We start from the raw sequence: 19,745 nt of genomic DNA, 5'->3' as shown, positions 1-19,745 counted from the left end.
TTATATAAGCAGCGGGGGGGGGGGGGTTTGGACGTGTGCCCAGGAGGCAGACTGACAGAATACTTCAGACCTTTTTACAATGCATGGCTCAGACTACAGACAGGAGAATAAATCCAATGTACAGTGGGGCTAACCACCGTCAGTAGGAGTTCCTCTGGGCTCCATGAATGTCTGAAGGAAATGTCACAGCTATCCATTCAGAGGCTGCTGAGATGCTACAGCTGTGTTTATGTGTGTGGAGATTGAAACATGTTCAGTGTGTTCTCTAATGCAGGCACCACAGGGATCAAATTAATAAACTGACATATGCTATGCTAACAAATGCCAAGAATATAGCACAAACCCCCACTTCTGCTGGAAACAGAGCGTCAGACCTGGAAGAAGACCTAAAACCATGGGGAGGGGGGGGGGGCATATCTCCCTATTTATACGTATCATGTGCATCTGGAATTTCACTCACTAAAAAAACAACACAGCTGACATACTGAATTCACATTCAGAATCCCAACAGTGCTGCCAATGAAAACATCAAACCGCTAGTTATTTGTGCCAGCGCCAATACATTGACCCAACTTTAGCAGAGCAATCTGGATGTGGAGTATGGCCAACACGGTCATGTCGTGAGCAGCCTCAATAGTCAAGTTGCTTTCTGGTACTAATTTAAACAAACTAACCAAGAAGGCTTTATTTCTGCATTCAGTCTGAAAAATGTCACTTTGTCCAAATAAGGGAAGGAAAAGACTACAAGTAAAAAAGAAGCAGAAGCCACCAGAACAAGGAGCAAACAATGCACCTGAGGAAACACCTGAGGATTCACCTGAAAGTGTTGTGGTGCTCACTGAAATCCTCAAGAAATTAGAGAATTTCGATTTGACAAAAGTGCTCATCACCAGTCTGCACATTCAGAAGCAGTTGGAAGATAAATGTGAAGATCTTGAAAGACTATATTTATATAGAAAATATACTCAATGCCTGTAAAATGAGGGCAAAAACATGTCTGATTTTGTGAAAAAACTGTTTGGAGAGAAACTGCATGTCTATGAGGATATCACCACTGAGTGAGCACTGGGCAGCCGGTTTTATTGAACAAAGGAACGGCCCAGGTCAATAATTGCTGCTAGTAGATTATTGTGTTGACCCTGATTGTTTTATTTTTTATGTTACTGTCAAAGTTTGTTAAGCTTCTGGCAGCTGTGAATACAGACCATGTATTTTGAGACAGGAGCAGATAGTAAACCTGCTCCTTGATATCATGGGCTATAAACTGCTCTAAGTGTGTTGTGTGAATTATGAACCATGAGTGGAACAAATGAATGAATGGATGACAGGATGGATATAATATGAACAACATACATTGGAGCTACATGGACCTCTGTACGGGGGACTTTTTTTGGATAAACAAGCTTTAATATGATGGTTTTGATAGCAAAAGAAAATGTATGCTATGCCATGTCCTGCTATATCCTCTTCTGTCTGTCGCTCAGGGTTGACCACGAGACTCACACACACACACACACACACACACACGCACACACACACACACACACACACAACACACACACACACACACACACACACACACACACACACACACACACACACACATACACATACACACACACATACACACACACACACACCTGCGTTTATTCTGACGCTCCGTTATGCTACGACTCTCTCACATTCACACACATTACGTTTAATTTCTTCACATTGACAATAATAACACTGCTTTCTCCTGGGAGGGACAAAGTCCTGGATGGGCGCCGGGTCTGTGCAGGATGTATAAATCCAGAACTTTGAGTTCTAACGGAGCAGTCCTTAGTGGTGCCTCATTTCAGTGAAGATCGTTCTGTCTGCTGAGCTGTGAAATGTGTCCTGTTTCTCCCAGGTGTGCTGTATTTGCTGGAGCATGATGAGCAGTACGTGTTCACTCTGCCCTGTGCCTATGCCCGCTCCATCCTGACTGTGCCATGGGTGGAACTTGGGGGAAAGGTCACCATCAACTGTGCCAAAAGTGGATACTCTGCCACCGTCACTTTCCACACAAAGCCCTTCTACGGAGGAAAAGTACACAGGTAGGCAAAGAAAGCAAATATCCCATGTGTCTATTGGCTCTATTTTTGCAACAGGACAGAGAAAGGCAGATTTGTGCCGAAAAAACCCCCACAAATGTAACACTTTCTCCTCCCACCTCAGCAAAAATACAACAGTTTGGAGCCAATAAATCTACAAGTGTAGGCTCAAAATATAGAATAGCAGCAAATTGACAATGTTTGAAAATGGAAGACGCACTCAGATCCTTTTTATGGTCCGAAAATACTCCATAACAAGTAAAAATCCTGAATTCAAAATGTTACTTAAAGGGGACCTATCATGCAAAATGCACTTTTGTACGTCTTTTATACATGAATATGTGTCCCCGGTGTTCCAGGGAACTCACCAAGTGTCAGAAAACACAACCCTCTCTATTTTCCTCCATACCCAAATCTCTAAAAAAGGGGCTGCAACGGATCTGATAAAAACTGATCCAGATTTGAACACTGTCCTGACGTCAGGACGGTGGCGCTACGGCTATTGGGCCAACTCTCCACCTATCAGGGGAATGTGGGGTTGGGCCACGGCCGGCCATTGCCGCTCGAAAGCGCTGGAGACGCTGTAGTACATATGCCAGGCCTGTAAGTGGCGCTGTAGTCTGCCACAAAAGCAGCGAAGAAGACTTCCCGCCCATAGTTACCATGGTTACCCTTCTGTTTATTCTCCGCTGTGGCTTTTTTTCTCCCTCCCCGAGGCAAGCGTTTGCTCCCGCTGCAAACGCTTGCGGGGAGGGATTGCTCAATGCAATCCCTCCCCGTCGAGGCAAGCACTGTAATTCTCTCCGAAAAGTGCCGGTCAAAGGTCTTCTTTGTTATTTATTGAGCTTTAAAACAAATGAATAACGACTCTATATAATAAAACACGGAGGACGGAGATCTCTTTTTCTCCCCCTCTTCTGACAGCCCAGCAGCTGATCAGAGCACGGCTCACCTCTCCTGCAGGGGGGCGTGGTCAGCAGAATCAGACCCGTAGACAGCAAACAGCACATAGAGCGAAATGAGGCATGGCTAAAATGCATGATCTATTTGGTATTTTGAAAACAGAAACGTATAAATATACCTTATATAGGTATGGCTCTACAATATATCATTTAAATATAGCATGATAGGTCCACTTTAAAGGGGACCTATCATGCAAAATGCACTTTTTGATGTATTTCATACATCAATATGTGTCCCCGGTGTGTCAGGGAACTCACAAAGTGTCAGAAAACAAAACCCTCTCTCTTTTCCTCCGTACCCAAATCTCTAAAAACGGAGCTGATCCAGATTTGCGTCCGATATGACGTAAATCATATCTATCAGCATAGCTATCAGAAACAATGCCTGATGTGTTTTGTACGGAGCCCCCTAGGGGACATAGAGAAGAAAAAAAACAACCTTTAATTTAGCTCAATGTATCTCCGGGTCAGTTCGGCAACACAGAAACCACAACAATGGAGCGGTTCATTGATTTTTACTTTGAGCTTGGCCTAAAATATAAAGATATAACATCAGTGCTTGGCAATAGGCATGGGTTTCACATAAGTGAAAGACACCTCAAGAGAACACTCAGAGCGAGGGGACATGCACGTCGCAAAGCAAAATTCAATAACTTCATTTTTATGAGATGTAGTGCTACCAAAATCTCTTAACACATCAATGGTTATGTTGTTGTTACAGTATAACACTTATTTTGAATAAATATGCTTTAAAATATTGTTCAGGCTTTTTTATTTCAAACTATTTTAAATGACTTTGATATTTTACAATGTACTGCAACCAAACCCCCTTTCACACATCAATAGTACATTGCTGCTCATACTACATCAGGGTTGTCCAAACTGTGGCCCGGGGGCCAAATTGTACTTCTTGAATATATATGTATATACGTGTTAATAAGCCCACATTTTCTAACAAATCAAACAAAGAAAAAAACAGGTTACATCACAGCTCTCCATAGGGTTTCATTTATTTTGTTGGCAGCTCATTCCTTAAAACAGAAGCTTCAGATTGCTTATAATAAGAGGAAATATGAAATATATGTTATGTAAATAAGTTATTGAGCTTTTTTCTTATCAACTTAGATTTGTTAGAAAATGTGGGCTTATTAACATATATGTCTTATTACAGACACATGCATCCAAACATATCTCTTTGATTTACACACGCATCTATTGCACGTCTGTCCGTCCTGGGAGAGGGATCCCTCCTCTGTTGCTCTCCCTGAGGTTTCTCCCATTTTCCCCTTTAAACTGTGGGTTTTTCTCTGGAAGTTTTTCCTTGTACGATGTGAGGGTCTAAGGACAGAGGGTGTCGTTTTCTCATACTGATATTCTGCACAAACTGTGCTGTTGTATTTGCTGTAAAGTGTCTTTACTGTAGGGTATTTTTATTATATGTACAGCACTTTGGCTCGACCAAAAATCGTTTAAAAATATAAATAAAACTTGATTTGATTTGATTTGATGTTTTAAGAAGTACAATATAAGACATGCACAAGTTTAATTTGTGGGCCATATTTCATTATACTTTTTATATACATTAATTAGCTGAGGGCCGATTCAAAATGGCCCCTAGGCCGCAGTTTGGACAACCCTGATGTAGTATGAGCAGCAATGTACTATTGATGTGTGAAAGTGGTTTGGTTGCAGTGCATTGTAAAATGTCAAAGTAATTTAAAATAGTTTGAAATATCAAAGCCTGAAAAATATTTTAAAACATATTTATTCAAACTAAGTGTTATACAGTAACAACAACATAACCATTGATGTGTTAAGAGATTTTGGTAGCACTACATCTTAGAAAAATGAAGTTATTGAATTTTTCTACGAGTATATATTTTCGGCGTTGCAGTTTGTAGACGGTCCCTAAGCACTCCTCTCTCTCCTCCAGCTGCAGATTGTGACCAATTATTGATGTTTAGCTCGGATGACGGCGCGTATCGAACTGTTCTGATAAAAACTACCCTGTAGCTCGTTGTCTATCTTGCCATGATTGTAAAGTCATGTTGTTTGTATTTTTACAACGTCATGTTCATGAGTTATTGATCCGCGAAATTCAAATCTGTCAATAACTCAGCTCAGAGTATGCTTTGCGACGTGCATCTCCCCTCGCTCTGAGTGTTCTCTTGAGGTGTCTTTCACTTATGTGAAACCCGTGCCTCTTGCCAAGCACTGATGTTATATTTATATTTAAGGCCAAGCTCAAAGTAAAAATCGATGAACCGCTCCATTGTTGTGGTTTCTGTGTTGCCGAACTGACCCGGAAATACATTGAGCTAAATGAAAAGTTTTGCGAGATCTCGCAAAACATATATATATATATATTTTTTCATCTCCATGTCCCCTAGGGGGCTCCGTAGTTTTGGACGAAATATGGTCTTTGTTTACATTAGCAAGCATCGCTAACACTCAGAGCTAACCTGTACTGGAGAAAGTATGTGTAAAAAAGGAGGAAATAAACTCACCTTGTGGTAAACATGCAAGAGAAAAGCATTTGAGCTCCATACTGTTTCAGAAATAATGCTTGATGTGGTTTGGAGCATGATGGTGTTTAATCACGGCAAAATGTAATTGTATTTGCCAGTAGAATTCTGAGCAGGCATTAGCTCCCAAGCTAAGGACCCAAAATCAGCGTTTCTCTAACAGGACTGAAACAGAGGGATATGAGGGATGTCTAAAATGCATGATCTGTTTGGTATTTTGAGCAAAACACATCATAGACATGTTTTTATATATTTGTACATCTAATACCCATAATATATGCCTAAAAATAGCATAATAGGAGACCTTTAAGTAGAAATACAGAAGTATTTTTAGCCTAATTCATTTTTCCAGCATTAAGATTCACTTACTGGTGCCCCAGCGGCAATTTTAGTTTTAAGTGAAGTTTCTATTTGAATCCTTTGATTAGCCGTTACAGTAACAAAACATGCTCTGGTGCGCCAATCCCACCAACACCTGTGAGTGTGAATCTATACGCCTACTGCCTGAATCTGCTTTATGGTTTTCACTTTCTTTGGTTCATTTGTTCTGTTTTTAATTCAGTAGGTGAACCTACAGTATATGTTCATAAAATAGTGTGTGTGAGCTTAACTGTGTTAAACTAAAACGGAGCATTGTCATTTGTCAGCTCAGATTTTATTTCTGTAGTATGTGCTCATGTGTTTCATTGTTGGTGTATAGGCTACTGCCTGAATAGGCTTCATGAAAGGCAGGTAACTAGTAATTGTAACAAAATGAATGTTTAAATGAACCCTTCTCACGCTGTGAATGCTCCTGTTGATTTCCCACAGAGTGACAGCAGAGGTGAAGCACAACCTAACTGGAAACATAGTGTGTAAGGCGCAGGGGGAGTGGAACGGGGTGCTGGAGTTCACCTACAGCAACGGGGAGAACAAGGTGATAGACACCTCCAAGCATCCAATCATCAAGAAGAAGATCCAGCCTATAGAGAAGCAGGGCCAGTACGAGTCCCGGTGAGTCTTCATGTTTCTTTTTATTACAGCATCATCATCATCGTCATCATTATAGTGGAGCGGCTAAACAGCCTAAATTAAAATAAAAGATATGTTATCAATGTGCTCTTATTATTTTTGCACTCTAATGTAGGACTCCACTTCAACTGACTTTGCTTTTTTAAAACGTTTAAAACTTGTTATTTATTTTTAATATATTGCTGTTAATCGATTCTTTATTGACCCTAGACAAATATTTGGGAAATACTGTTTACATTAATGTTATACTTTTGCAAGCTAAATTCTCCGTTTCCAAGGCATAATTATGAAGATTTCTCTTGTTCTGTTTCTTTGTCACTAGGCGTCTTTGGCAGCATGTAACAGCGTCGCTGAAGGGAGGACATTTGGACGCAGCCACAGAACACAAACGCTGCCTGGAGGACAGGCAGCGCCGCGAGGCCAAACAGAGAGCTGCGTCCCACAGCGCCTGGAAACCCAAATACTTCATTAAAGAGGTGAGGGGGAGCAGATATCCAAATGTCAATTGAAGGGACCAGTTGTAGGGTCTTTGTCATCACTAGTTGTCAGGTTTATGTTCTGAATTGCCTGTTTAGGAACTCTGCCCAATCAGAGTGGTGCACTGATGCTTATTTATTTATTTTGTGGAACAACACGTGAAAATCTCTTAAGCTTGTGCTAACTACATTAAAACACTTTATTTCAGGATTCTAACCACAAACACGTACAAAAAACCATTGTTTTTTAAAAGATGGAACCAGAAGTGGTGACATGCTAAGTCATTTCCAGGTTTAAGACTCATTCCTGTACCACTTTATTAAGTACAGCCATCTTTATTGATTTAAAGGTTTTCAATTCGAAATGAAAAAGCATTCATTTCGCAGCAAGCAACTATTTGCTGTAAATAGAGAGTGGAGTAATGTCTACCCCAGATAAGAACAAAGTCAATCTCCCAATGTGCGCATGTGATGGAGGAAGACTTCTAAAGCACTTAGACATACTCACAAGGAATGCAGGCCTGTGTGGGGCTCTCAGAGGAGGATGATCATGTATCAGAAGAGATTTCAAGTCTTTGCTCCCGCCTGCTTGATCACATGGATTAAAGGCATACACTTGATGTAATGTTTCGACACCATGTGCATCTTCATCAGTCACCTGCCCTGTAACTATGAACTGCCACAGGTGGTCAGTCACATTGATACTTACACTCAGAATACTTTTTTTATTTTGTTTCTGATATTCAGAGACTGTTATATCGTGTTTGTATTGTTATTTTTTCTTATCTCTAAAGATTATATAGATCAAATATTTGTTTCGATTTTTGGGGGATTTTGTGTTTTTAGTATTATTAATACATATAAAAATAACAACAATAATATTTTACAATAATATTAAATATATAATTATTAATATTAAATGAAATATATAATAATAATAATAATATGAATGATACAATCAATAATAAGAATTATAATAATACAAAACAAAATTATAACAAGAAATGTATATTGTAATATTATCAACATTATTGTATGTGTGTGTGTGTGTGTAGGGTGAAGGCTGGGTGTATCACAACCCTCTGTGGAAGGCGCAGTGACGCGGAGCAGCTCTCCAATCCCAGGCGACAGATCGGGCGACGGAGGCCGATCGCTGGCCGACACAGACATGAGGAGAGTCAAACAAACAGACAGACGGACAAACGGAGAGCAAGACACACGGACGGAGAAAAGAGAAAACAGAACAAGTGCTACCAAAGACAACCCGAGGAAACCGGCCACATCTCCAGTTCTGAGCGTTCAGGAGTGTGCTGGTTCAGCAGTGAGCCTCTCTTGAGATTACAGTGTTCAGACAGAATGGGATTTTTTCACTTCTGAACAAACCCCTGTAAACAGCTACTGCCCATCTCACTTTTTAGTTGTTTAGGCAATGTATTAACTGTTTTGCACAATTCACTGTACAATACAATGTGTGTGTGTGTGTTTTCATGTACAGGTGTATGCTTGTAAGAATGGATGGGTAAACTATTTAGCTACAACTCTATTTTATAGAATCCAGAGGGGGCAGGGCTAGTTTAGTTTGAAGCTGCAGAGCACTGATCCTCTCTGTGATGGAACTTATTTAAACTTAATATGACAAACTACTTTATTCAATATAAATAGTGTTTTATCCGAAGTCATATTCCTTAGGGGAAGGTGTCCTCAAACTGTTGTACATACATTTCTTATATAATTTTCTCTGTCATAACATCTAATAAATCCCTCCAGCCAACCACTACTGTATGTTACTGTAGAAAGTGGCTGGAAAAGAAGTGAATCTGCGCCTGCTGAATCCAGATCTCAATGGAACATTTACTATGCTGCAGTTTGATCTTAGGAAAAGGTGTTACTTTAAATGGGTCAGTTCCCCCATTTAAACTCTTAAAACAAACATGCTCTCTCACATCACTCCGGTGATATCTCTCCATTAAGGTGGTTTTTATTTTAAGATATCTGCCCTCCATCCAAATACAACAGAATTGCTGCTTAGAGAACAGAAACATTACATTTGACATGACACTCCTATTTACTGTTTATTGGATTTGGGAGAGCTGATTAAAACATGGTTAGAATCACAATAAAATAAGCTAGCTGAGTCTTTTAGTGCTTATTGAAACAACCTTAGCTTTTGCTGTAACTTTAGCTCTTTAGCTCTTACAGTGCATTCACATGATTGGTGATAAACAGCGTTGTGTTTTGTTAGGGAGGCGTGTTGCGCAGTGGATAGAGCCTTGGTGTTGGGGTCAGGGGGTCACAGGTTCAAACCCCACTGCAGTCAGCATGTCGTTGTGTCCCTGGGCAAGACACTTCATCCCAAATTGCTCCTGTGGGGATTGTCCACAGTATTGAGTATGTAAGTCGCTTTGGATAAAAGCGTCTAACAAGTAACATGTACGGTAATGTTTTTCTTGCTAGCTTGCGCCGCTACATACAGCTAGCATCTGATTGGTTGCACATCGAGAGATCAGGGGTAAACAAGGTCAAAGTTGAATTTATTTGAACTTTGAGTGCCCGCCTAGTCGGGCTGCAACACTCTCTTTATAGAAACACAACGACAACGTCAGCGCAGAGCCATTTTGCTGCGCATCATGTTAATGCAGCTTACGGTTAGCGTACTTAGCTAACCTGTTGACTCTTCTCCGTAGATAAGTTATTAAAGTAAATAATTTTTGCTCATGTTTAGTTGTATATTTTGACTAAAGCTTAATCTTTGTTTTTCAAGTGTGATGAACTTGAGTTGACCCCCTGCAATTTTCTTGCTCCTTCTTCAATGAGCTGCTCTACCTCTGACAAGGTGGGTCAAACCAAAACTCCATCACCTCAAAGATAAGACATCCATAATGAATAATACATCAGCTTTCTTTAACCTCTTACCTTTCCATCCTCAGTTCCTCAAACACCTGCATTTGACCAATAGGGCACAAGTAATGACTGATAAGTGTGGGAATACCTGATGAGTGTCTGCTGTTTTAACTGATAAGCACCACAGTGCACTTTGTACATATGTCTGTTGTGAGGCCATGAGGCTCAGTGCACCAGCGTGGGGTGAAATAGTCTAGCTGTCCACTGGATTATACTAGTATGTTTTTTAACAGAGTAGCAGATCAAAAGGAATATTTAAAGTGTGTGAAGTAGCTGACCTTAAGCATAATAATGAGTATTTTAATCTACGGATCCCCGCCCTGAAACCATTTCAGTTTTAATTCATATTTATTGGCAATGTCTCCAGTGCCGCCGTGTCATCACAAAGCTTCAACAGCCACCTTTTCCTATCTCATCGTATACAACAAACCTATGCAACACTTCTGCAGACGGTAGTCTCCTATTTGTTTAAAATAAAGATCTCTTACCAAATGTGTTGCCTCCTGTTTTGTTGGGTGCTTCTTCTTTCTCTTGGATTACCACGTGACAGTTTATCAGAGCGGAAAGAGGTTAGAGTAAATGAATACTACAATGTGAACTGCTCCATGACAAGTAAACATCCTTCATTCAAAGATATACTGAAGTGACTATATAAATGTTATCAGCAAAATAGGCTTGCCTTGAAGTAAAAAACAGTCCACTTTAAAAGATATATTAATGCCAAATGTATTTGTAATTGAAAATAAATATAGAGACATTTAGTGTAGTAGAAGTACAAGTACCTCCAGATTGCACATAAATGAAGAATTCAAGTAAAGGTATTTGCTTACTTTCACTACTATACATAGAAGGATAAATCAAAAGAAACGGTGTAAAGATGTCCATGGATTACTGCACGGACAGTACCGTATGTAAAATATGGAGAACACAGTACAGGTGAACCCTTCTGCTCCTAATTGCACAATGTTCATTGTTCCAGAGTAAAGAATATGATTCAGAGTATTGCCTTGTGGGAAAACTGCACCTCATTGCATATGTTTGCTGCCATCTGGTGCTCAAAATATAACAACACTATTGGCAGGTAAAAGCGAAGTGAGGATCTGAGACAAAGCAGCCACCTCTAAGAAGTTTAAACGAAGTAAAAAACAAAATGATTTGTGATAAGTGTTAAAATATGATTTCCTTTAACCACCTACTTGGCTGGATAAACTGAATAATATTTTTCAGAAAGTCAATGGAGAACACAACAATATTCAAGTAACCACAACACAAGGAGTTAAAGGGGGATGAATTTGATTGGCCACATGGCCCTAATTGCTTTCTTATTTCCACTTTTTAAATGTCTAATTTATTTTATTCACAAACTGAATAAAAATACATGTACAAGAGATAATGCAGATATGTGAAATTGGACACCCCGATAAGCTATCCAAAAGTTGAGAATAGAATCCCAGACACTTATCTAAAAATATCCTAACAATTGGAGAGAGTACAAAACAAGTACAAGCTAAACAATACCAAACACTTACTGAATACCCTTAAAAAAAACTCAAACTTAGTCTAACTACTGAATGATCTCCAAACATGTATTAATCAGTCTAAACATAGGTTAAAAATAGCTAAGATACAATATATACAGACATATTACAAGGGTGAATAATGATATAAACAAAATGCATCTCAGAGTAAAGTAACTGGCATTACTGAGTGTTTTCCCAAAGAGGACAAGTGAAAAACTGGTGTGATTTATGTGTAAGTCAAACTGTATGTACAGTATGTTAACAATGTGTCAATAATACGAGGAAATATATATTGGATGAGGGACAGGTGAATGTTGCGCTATTTTGCGCCGAAATGTTGTTTTGGCAGTGAAATTGATCAAATGTGGGTTATGTTGAAGTCACAAGACAAAGGTATGTATTTTGCAACCTATACTTTTACTGTACATGTCTATCAATAACACATATTTATAGACCCTGTATGAGCTGCTTTCTCTCAGCGATGCTATAACCAGTGGTGTAAAGTAACTAAGTACATTGTGAAATATAATCAACTCTTAAATCAGACTTTAGTTACACCTGGAGTAAATTCACAAGCTACCCTGCAGTATACAAAGTCATTAAAACTAGCTGCACCTTTACCAGCTTTGAGAACACTTTATTGATCAATAATTATAAAACACATCATAGATATTATTCTGAAATGGACCAATCTGCACAATGACTACTTTTAATTTTGGTACTTTAAGTATATTTTGATGCCAATATTGTTGTACTTTACTTGAGTAACATTTTGAATGCAGGACTTTTACTTGTCACAGAGTATTCCTACACTCTGGTACTTGTACTTTTACTTAAATATCTGAGTACTTCTTCGAACCTCTGCTATAACCAACAGCCTGTGACCAAACTGCATGAACAGTTTATTATTAATCTATTATATGAGCAGACTTTGTCACTAGACAAGAAAACACAATCAAACATCAACAGACCATCAATAAATCAATCAATACATATACACCAAGGAGTGGAATGAGATTATTAAATAATCTGATTCCACTTCTTATCAGGTGTTTATAACTAACAAATTGTGTTAGTTATAAACACCACAAGAAATTAAACTAATCGCATAATTCCTCAGTATCTGATCCATCAAGCTCAAATATAAACATGAGTTATTTGACTGGAAGCAGTTCAAGCCTAATGCTCGATAACACACAGGGAAAGAGATAAAGCTCCTGATAAACTCGGCTGCAGCAGGGCTCTGCTTTTACACAGCAGATGTGTTTGAGGTGGCACATTGTAAAGTACGACACAAATTTGGCAGCGTCACATTTAGTCATGTAAATTGGCACGCAACTGGGAAACAACAAGTGGTCAAGGTACAGTACTAGTGAATGTTACGAGAGCTTTATTTAAATCTCAATCTCAATCTTTATTTATTTATATAGCACATTTAAAACAACCTTCAGTTGATGAAAGTGCTGTATAGGGAATAAATACAATATAAAATAACACAATGGGAGTACAATAATAAAACAATAATTAAAAACATGATAAAAAGCACAATAACTAGAAACATATAAAAACACATACAAATGTAAAGATTAGGGCTGTCAGTCGATTAAAATATTTAATCGCGATTAATCGCATGATTGTCCATAGTTAATCGCGATTAATCGCAAATTAATCGCACATTTTTTATCTATTCTAAATGTACCTTAGAGGGATATTTTTCAAGTTTTTAATACTCTTATCAACATATGAGTGGACAACTATGCTTTATATGTTTGTTTATTATCATTTGAACAATGACAAATATTCTCATGAATATTAAACACAACAACCTCTGAACATTACAATACTGTGTGTGTGTGTGTGTGTGTGTGTGTGCGTGTGTGTGTGTGTGTGTGTGTGTGTGTGTGTGTGTGTGTGTGTGTGTGTGTGTGTGTGTGTGTGTGTGTGTGTGTGAATGTGGAGACACTGTGATGGATCGTTGGAGCTATGTGCAGCTCAAGGCATATATGCTCGAACGGGAGCTGCCTGGACGCTGCAATCATGTTGCGCGCACTATCCGTGCTGAGTGTGCTGACTTTTCGTACAATGTCCCACTGTCTGGCTACCTGCATAAAGTCAAGTGCTCGGCGCAGTTGTCGGCGAAATGTCGCTCCTCTGTTTTCATTGAAACAGCTCCTTATATCCGTTAGCGCAGCTAGCTAGCACCAGATGCTAACAACAACAACAACATGTAAGGTGTGCCTCGCTCGCGCCACAGATACACACTCCCTCCCGGTCCTCCCGATGGCCAGTCCGGGCCTGCCGGTGAGCGTGGAAGTGTGGTCTGCCACAAGCGGGCGGCAGGAGCGGGGCTGTCAGCATCAGCTTGTAGATGGTATTTTAAACTCGATGCGCTCTGAAACTACGGGGCGGCCGAGGACAAAAAATACACATGCGTTAATCGCGTTAAAATAATTAGTGGCGTTAATTTTGTTTTAAATATATATGATATATGCCACTGTGGTGCTGTTGTCGCTCCTGACCATTACATGTCTCCCCTGAATTACGGGTTTGAAATGCTGGAGGACCAACACTACTGCCCGTAGCTCTAGGAGGTTGCTGTGCCGTGTCTCTGTTAGAGACCAGCGCCCATCTATAGCTCTCCCCAGGCAGGTCCCTCCCCATCCCGTTCCGGATGCATCCGTGAACACTGTGATGTAGGAGGTCACCCGTCCCAGTGGGGACCCCCTCCGGAGGTGATCCGGGGACCCCCAGAACCGGAGGTTGCCCTCCACTGAGGGGGGGATGGTCACCAGACGTACCAGACCAGAATTGTATCAATACAATTATTATCTTGTATTGCAAATTTGTACAGAAGACCTTATACAAATAAATAAAGTTCTAACAAGTAACATGTAATGTTTTTCTTGCTAGCTTGCGCCGCTACATACAGCTAGCATCTGATTGGTTGCACATCGAGAGATCAGGGGTAAACAAGGTAAAAGTTGAATTTATTTGAACTTTGAGTGTCCGCCTAGTCGGGCTGCAACACTCTCTTTATAGAAACACAACGACAACGTCAGCGCAGAGCCATTTTGCTGCGCATCATGTTAATGCAGCTTACGGTTAGCGTACTTAGCTAACCTGTTGACTCTTCTCCGTAGATAAGTTATTAAAGTAAATAATTTTTGCTCATGTTTAGTTGTATATTTTGACTAAAGCTTAATCTTTGTTTTTCAAGTGTGATGAACTTAAGTTGACCCCCTGCAATTTTCTTGCTCCTTCTTCAATGAGCTGCTCTACCTCTGACAAGGTGGGTCAAACCAAAACTCCATCACCTCAAAGATAAGACATCCATAATGAATAATACATCAGCTTTCTTTAACCTCTTACCTTTCCATCCTCAGTTCCTCAAACACCTGCATTTGACCAATAGGGCACAAGTAATGACTGATAAGTGTGGGAATGCCTGATGAGTGTCTGCTGTTTTAACTGATAAGCACCACAGTGCACTTTGTACATATGTCTGTTGTGAGGCCATGAGGCTCAGTGCACCAGTGTGGGGTGAAATAGTCTAGCTGTCCACTGGATTATACTAGTATGTTTTTTAACAGAGTAGCAGATCAAAAAGGAATATTTAAAGTGTGTGAAGTAGCTGACCTTAAGCATAATAATGAGTATTTTAATCTACGGATCCCCGCCCTGAAACCATTTCAGTTTTAATTCATATTTATTGGCAATGTCTCCAGTGCCGCCGTGTCATCACAAAGCTTCAACAGCCACCTTTTCCTATCTCATCGTATACAACAAACCTATGCAACACTTCTGCAGACGGTAGTCTCCTATTTGTTTAAAATAAAGATCTCTTACCAAATGTGTTGCCTCCTGTTTTGTTGGGTGCTTCTTCTTTCTCTTGGATTACCACGTGACAGTTTATCAGAGCGGAAAGAGGTTAGAGTAAATGAATACTACAATGTGAACTGCTCCATGACAAGTAAACATCCTTCATTCAAAGATATACTGAAGTGACTATATAAATGTTATCGGCAAAATAGGCTTGCCTTGAAGTAAAAAACAGTCCACTTTAAAAGATATATTAATGCCAAATGTATTTGTAATTGAAAATAAATATAGAGACATTTAGTGTAGTAGAAGTACAAGTACCTCCAGATTGCACATAAATGAAGAACTCAAGTAAAGGTATTTGCTTACTTTCACTACTATACATAGAAGGATAAATCAAAAGAAACGGTGTAAAGATGTCCATGGATTACTGCACGGACAGTACCGTATGTAAAATATGGAGAACACAGTACAGGTGAACCCTTCTGCTCCTAATTGCACAATGTTCATTGTTCCAGAGTAAAGAATATGATTCAGAGTATTGCCTTGTGGGAAAACTGCACCTCATTGCATATGTTTGCTGCCATCTGGTGCTCAAAATATAACAACACTATTGGCAGGTAAAAGCGAAGTGAGGATCTGAGACAAAGCAGCCACCTCTAAGAAGTTTAAACGAAGTAAAAAACAAAATGATTTGTGATAAGTGTTAAAATATGATTTCCTTTAACCACCTACTTGGCTGGATAAACTGAATAATATTTTTCAGAAAGTCAATGGAGAACACAACAATATTCAAGTAACCACAACACAAGGAGTTAAAGGGGGATGAATTTGATTGGCCACATGGCCCTAATTGCTTTCTTATTTCCACTTTTTAAATGTCTAATTTATTTTATTCACAAACTGAATAAAAAATACATGTACAAGAGATAATGCAGATATGTGAAATTGGACACCCCGATAAGCTATCCAAAAGTTGAGAATAGAATCCCAGACACTTATCTAAAAATATCCTAACAATTGGAGAGAGTACAAAACAAGTACAAGCTAAACAATACCAAACACTTACTGAATACCCTTAAAAAAAACTCAAACTTAGTCTAACTACTGAATGATCTCCAAACATGTATTAATCAGTCTAAACATAGGTTAAAAATAGCTAAGATACAATATATACAGACATATTACAAGGGTGAATAATGATATAAACAAAATGCATCTCAGAGTAAAGTAACTGGCATTACTGAGTGTTTTCCCAAAGAGGACAAGTGAAAAACTGGTGTGATTTATGTGTAAGTCAAACTGTATGTACAGTATGTTAACAATGTGTCAATAATACGAGGAAATATATATTGGATGAGGGACAGGTGAATGTTGCGCTATTTTGCGCCGAAATGTTGTTTTGGCAGTGAAATTGATCAAATGTGGGTTATGTTGAAGTCACAAGACAAAGGTATGTATTTTGCAACCTATACTTTTACTGTACATGTCTATCAATAACACATATTTATAGACCCTGTATGAGCTGCTTTCTCTCAGCGATGCTATAACCAGTGGTGTAAAGTAACTAAGTACATTGTGAAATATAATCAACTCTTAAATCAGACTTTAGTTACACCTGGAGTAAATTCACAAGCTACCCTGCAGTATACAAAGTCATTAAAACTAGCTGCACCTTTACCAGCTTTGAGAACACTTTATTGATCAATAATTATAAAACACATCATAGATATTATTCTGAAATGGACCAATCTGCACAATGACTACTTTTAATTTTGGTACTTTAAGTATATTTTGATGCCAATATTGTTGTACTTTACTTGAGTAACATTTTGAATGCAGGACTTTTACTTGTAACAGAGTATTCCTACACTCTGGTACTTGTACTTTTACTTAAATATCTGAGTACTTCTTCGAACCTCTGCTATAACCAACAGCCTGTGACCAAACTGCATGAACAGTTTATTATTAATCTATTATATGAGCAGACTTTGTCACTAGACAAGAAAACACAATCAAACATCAACAGACCATCAATAAATCAATCAATACATATACACCAAGGAGTGGAATGAGATTATTAAATAATCTGATTCCACTTCTTCACAAGAAATTAAACTAATCGCATAATTCCTCAGTATCTGATCCATCAAGCTCAAATATAAACACGAGTTATTTGACTGGAAGCAGTTCAAGCCTAATGCTCGATAACACACAGGGAAAGAGATAAAGCTCCTGATAAGCTCGGCTGCAGCAGGGCTCTGCTTTTACACAGCAGATGTGTTTGAGGTGGCACATTGTAAAGTACGACACAAATTTGGCAGCGTCACATTTAGTCATGTAAATTGGCACGCAACTGGGAAACAACAAGTGGTCAAGGTACAGTACTAGTGAATGTTACGAGAGCTTTATTTAAATCTCAATCTCAATCTTTATTTATTTATATAGCACATTTAAAACAACCTTCAGTTGATGAAAGTGCTGTACAGGGAATAAATACAATATAAAATAACACAATGGGAGTACAATAATAAAACAATAATTAAAAACATGATAAAAAGCACAATAACTAGAAACATATAAAAACACATACAAATGTAAAAATTAGGGCTGTCAGTCGATTAAAATATTTAATCGCGATTAATCGCATGATTGTCTATAGTTAATCGCGATTAATCGCAAATTAATCGCACATTTTTTATCTGTTCTAAATGTACCTTAGAGGGATATTTTTAATACTCTTATCAACATATGAGTGGACAACTATGCTTTATATGTTTGTTTATTATCATTTGAACAATGACAAATATTCTCATGAATATTAAACACAACAACCTCTGAACATTACAAATATTCGCCTCAATTCAACCTGGAACCTCTCTCATACAATAATACAATACAAAGTGTGTGTGTGTGTGTGTGTGTGTGTGTGTGTGTGTGTGTGTGTGTGTGTGTGTGTGTGTGTGTGTGTGGACACTGTAATGGATCGTTGGAGCTATGTGCAGCTCAAGGCATATATGCTCGAACGGGAGCTGCCTGGACGCTGCAATCATGTTGCGCGCAGTATCCGTGCTGAGTGTGCTGACTTTTCGTACAATGTCCCACTGTCTGGCTACCTGCATAAAGTCAAGTGCTCGGCGCAGTTGTCGGCGAAATGTCGCTCCTCTGTTTTCATTGAAACAGCTCCTTATATCCGTTAGCGCAGCTAGCTAGCACCAGATGCTAACAACAACAACACGTAAGGTGTGCCTCGCTCGCGCCACACATACACACTCCCTCCCGGTCCTCCCGATGGCCAGTCCGGGCCTGCCGGTGAGCGTGGAAGTGTGGTCTGCCACAAGCGGGCGGCAGGAGCGGGGCTGTCAGCATCAGCTTGTAGATGGTATTTTAAACTCGATGCGCTCTGAAACTACGGGGCGGCCGAGGACAAAAAATACACATGCGTTAATCGCGTTAAAATAATTAGTGGCGTTCATTTTTTTTTAAATATATATGATGTTGGATATATGCCACTGTGGTGCTGTTGTCGCTCCTGACCATTACATGTCTCCCCTGAATTAAGGGTTTGAAATGCTGGAGGACCAACACTACTGCCCGTAGCTCTAGGAGGTTGCTGTGCCGTGTCTCTGTTAGAGACCAGCGCCCATCTATAGCTCTCCCCAGGCAGGTCCCTCCCCATCCCGTTCCGGATGCATCCGTGAACACTGTGATGTAGGAGGTCACCCGTCCCAGTGGGGACCCCCTCCGGAGGTGATCCGGGGACCCCCAGAACCGGAGGTTGCCCTCCACTGAGGGGGGGATGGTCACCAGACGTACCAGACCAGAATTGTATCAATACAATTATTATCTTGTATTGCAAATTTGCACAGAAGACCTTATACAAATAAATAAAGTTCAAGTTTATGTTACAGAATGCGTGTTTATTTGTCTGTGTGTGTCTGTGTGTGTGAGTGTTGCTCAGAGCTGATGGCTCAACACATAAGCGCACCATGTATTGTGAGTGTGAATAGCTCTGTATGGCAGTGCAGGGATTAGCATGAGAATGGTGTGTGAGTGCTGGAAGGTCGGTGCTTGAATATGTCCCTGCAGCTCATGCCCTCTCCCCCCCGCCCTTCACACTCCGCTGACTCCGCTCAAACTCTCCACCCTTCCTCACTTCGACCCTCCTTGTTCTCATATCTTCCCCTGGCAGCAGCTGGTGACAACATGCAGAATGACCACACCTTCCTGTACTTTGCATACAGCAGCAACCTGCTGAAGGAGCGGCTGCAGCTAAAGAACCGCTCTGCCACAGTGCACTGTGTGGCCAGGCTCAAGGTACAGTTTGATCACCGGAGCATCAATGGTCCCTCCCCATAAGCCCTTACGCAAAGAAAATATATTTCCCCATATATTAACTGTCAATATATTGCATTATTTTGTTTTCTGATTTACTGGTTAATTGAAAAGATTTAAT

At 39.6% G+C, this 19,745-nt stretch overlaps 1 protein-coding gene across 1 annotated transcript in view; it reads left to right on the top strand.

Annotated features, from left to right (window-relative positions):
- Window positions 1–9,677, top strand: part of LOC117470717 (oxysterol-binding protein-related protein 10-like) — a 65,493-nt gene extending 55,816 nt beyond the window's left edge. The window contains exons 9-12 of the mRNA XM_034115560.1: window positions 1,892–2,078; window positions 6,373–6,555; window positions 6,896–7,049; window positions 8,105–9,677. Of these exons, the coding sequence (XP_033971451.1) occupies window positions 1,892–2,078; window positions 6,373–6,555; window positions 6,896–7,049; window positions 8,105–8,149 (569 nt within the window). The 3' untranslated portion in view covers window positions 8,150–9,677. The remainder of the gene's footprint in view (window positions 1–1,891; window positions 2,079–6,372; window positions 6,556–6,895; window positions 7,050–8,104) is intronic.
- The last annotated feature ends 10,068 nt before the right edge of the window (window positions 9,678–19,745 follow it).

Source organism: Trematomus bernacchii, unplaced genomic scaffold (genome assembly GCF_902827165.1).
Source record: "Trematomus bernacchii unplaced genomic scaffold, fTreBer1.1, whole genome shotgun sequence".
NCBI classification, from domain to species: domain Eukaryota; kingdom Metazoa; phylum Chordata; class Actinopteri; order Perciformes; family Nototheniidae; genus Trematomus; species Trematomus bernacchii.
The sequence above is the reverse complement of the archived record's forward strand: the minus strand, read 5'-3'. Positions and strand labels throughout refer to the sequence as shown.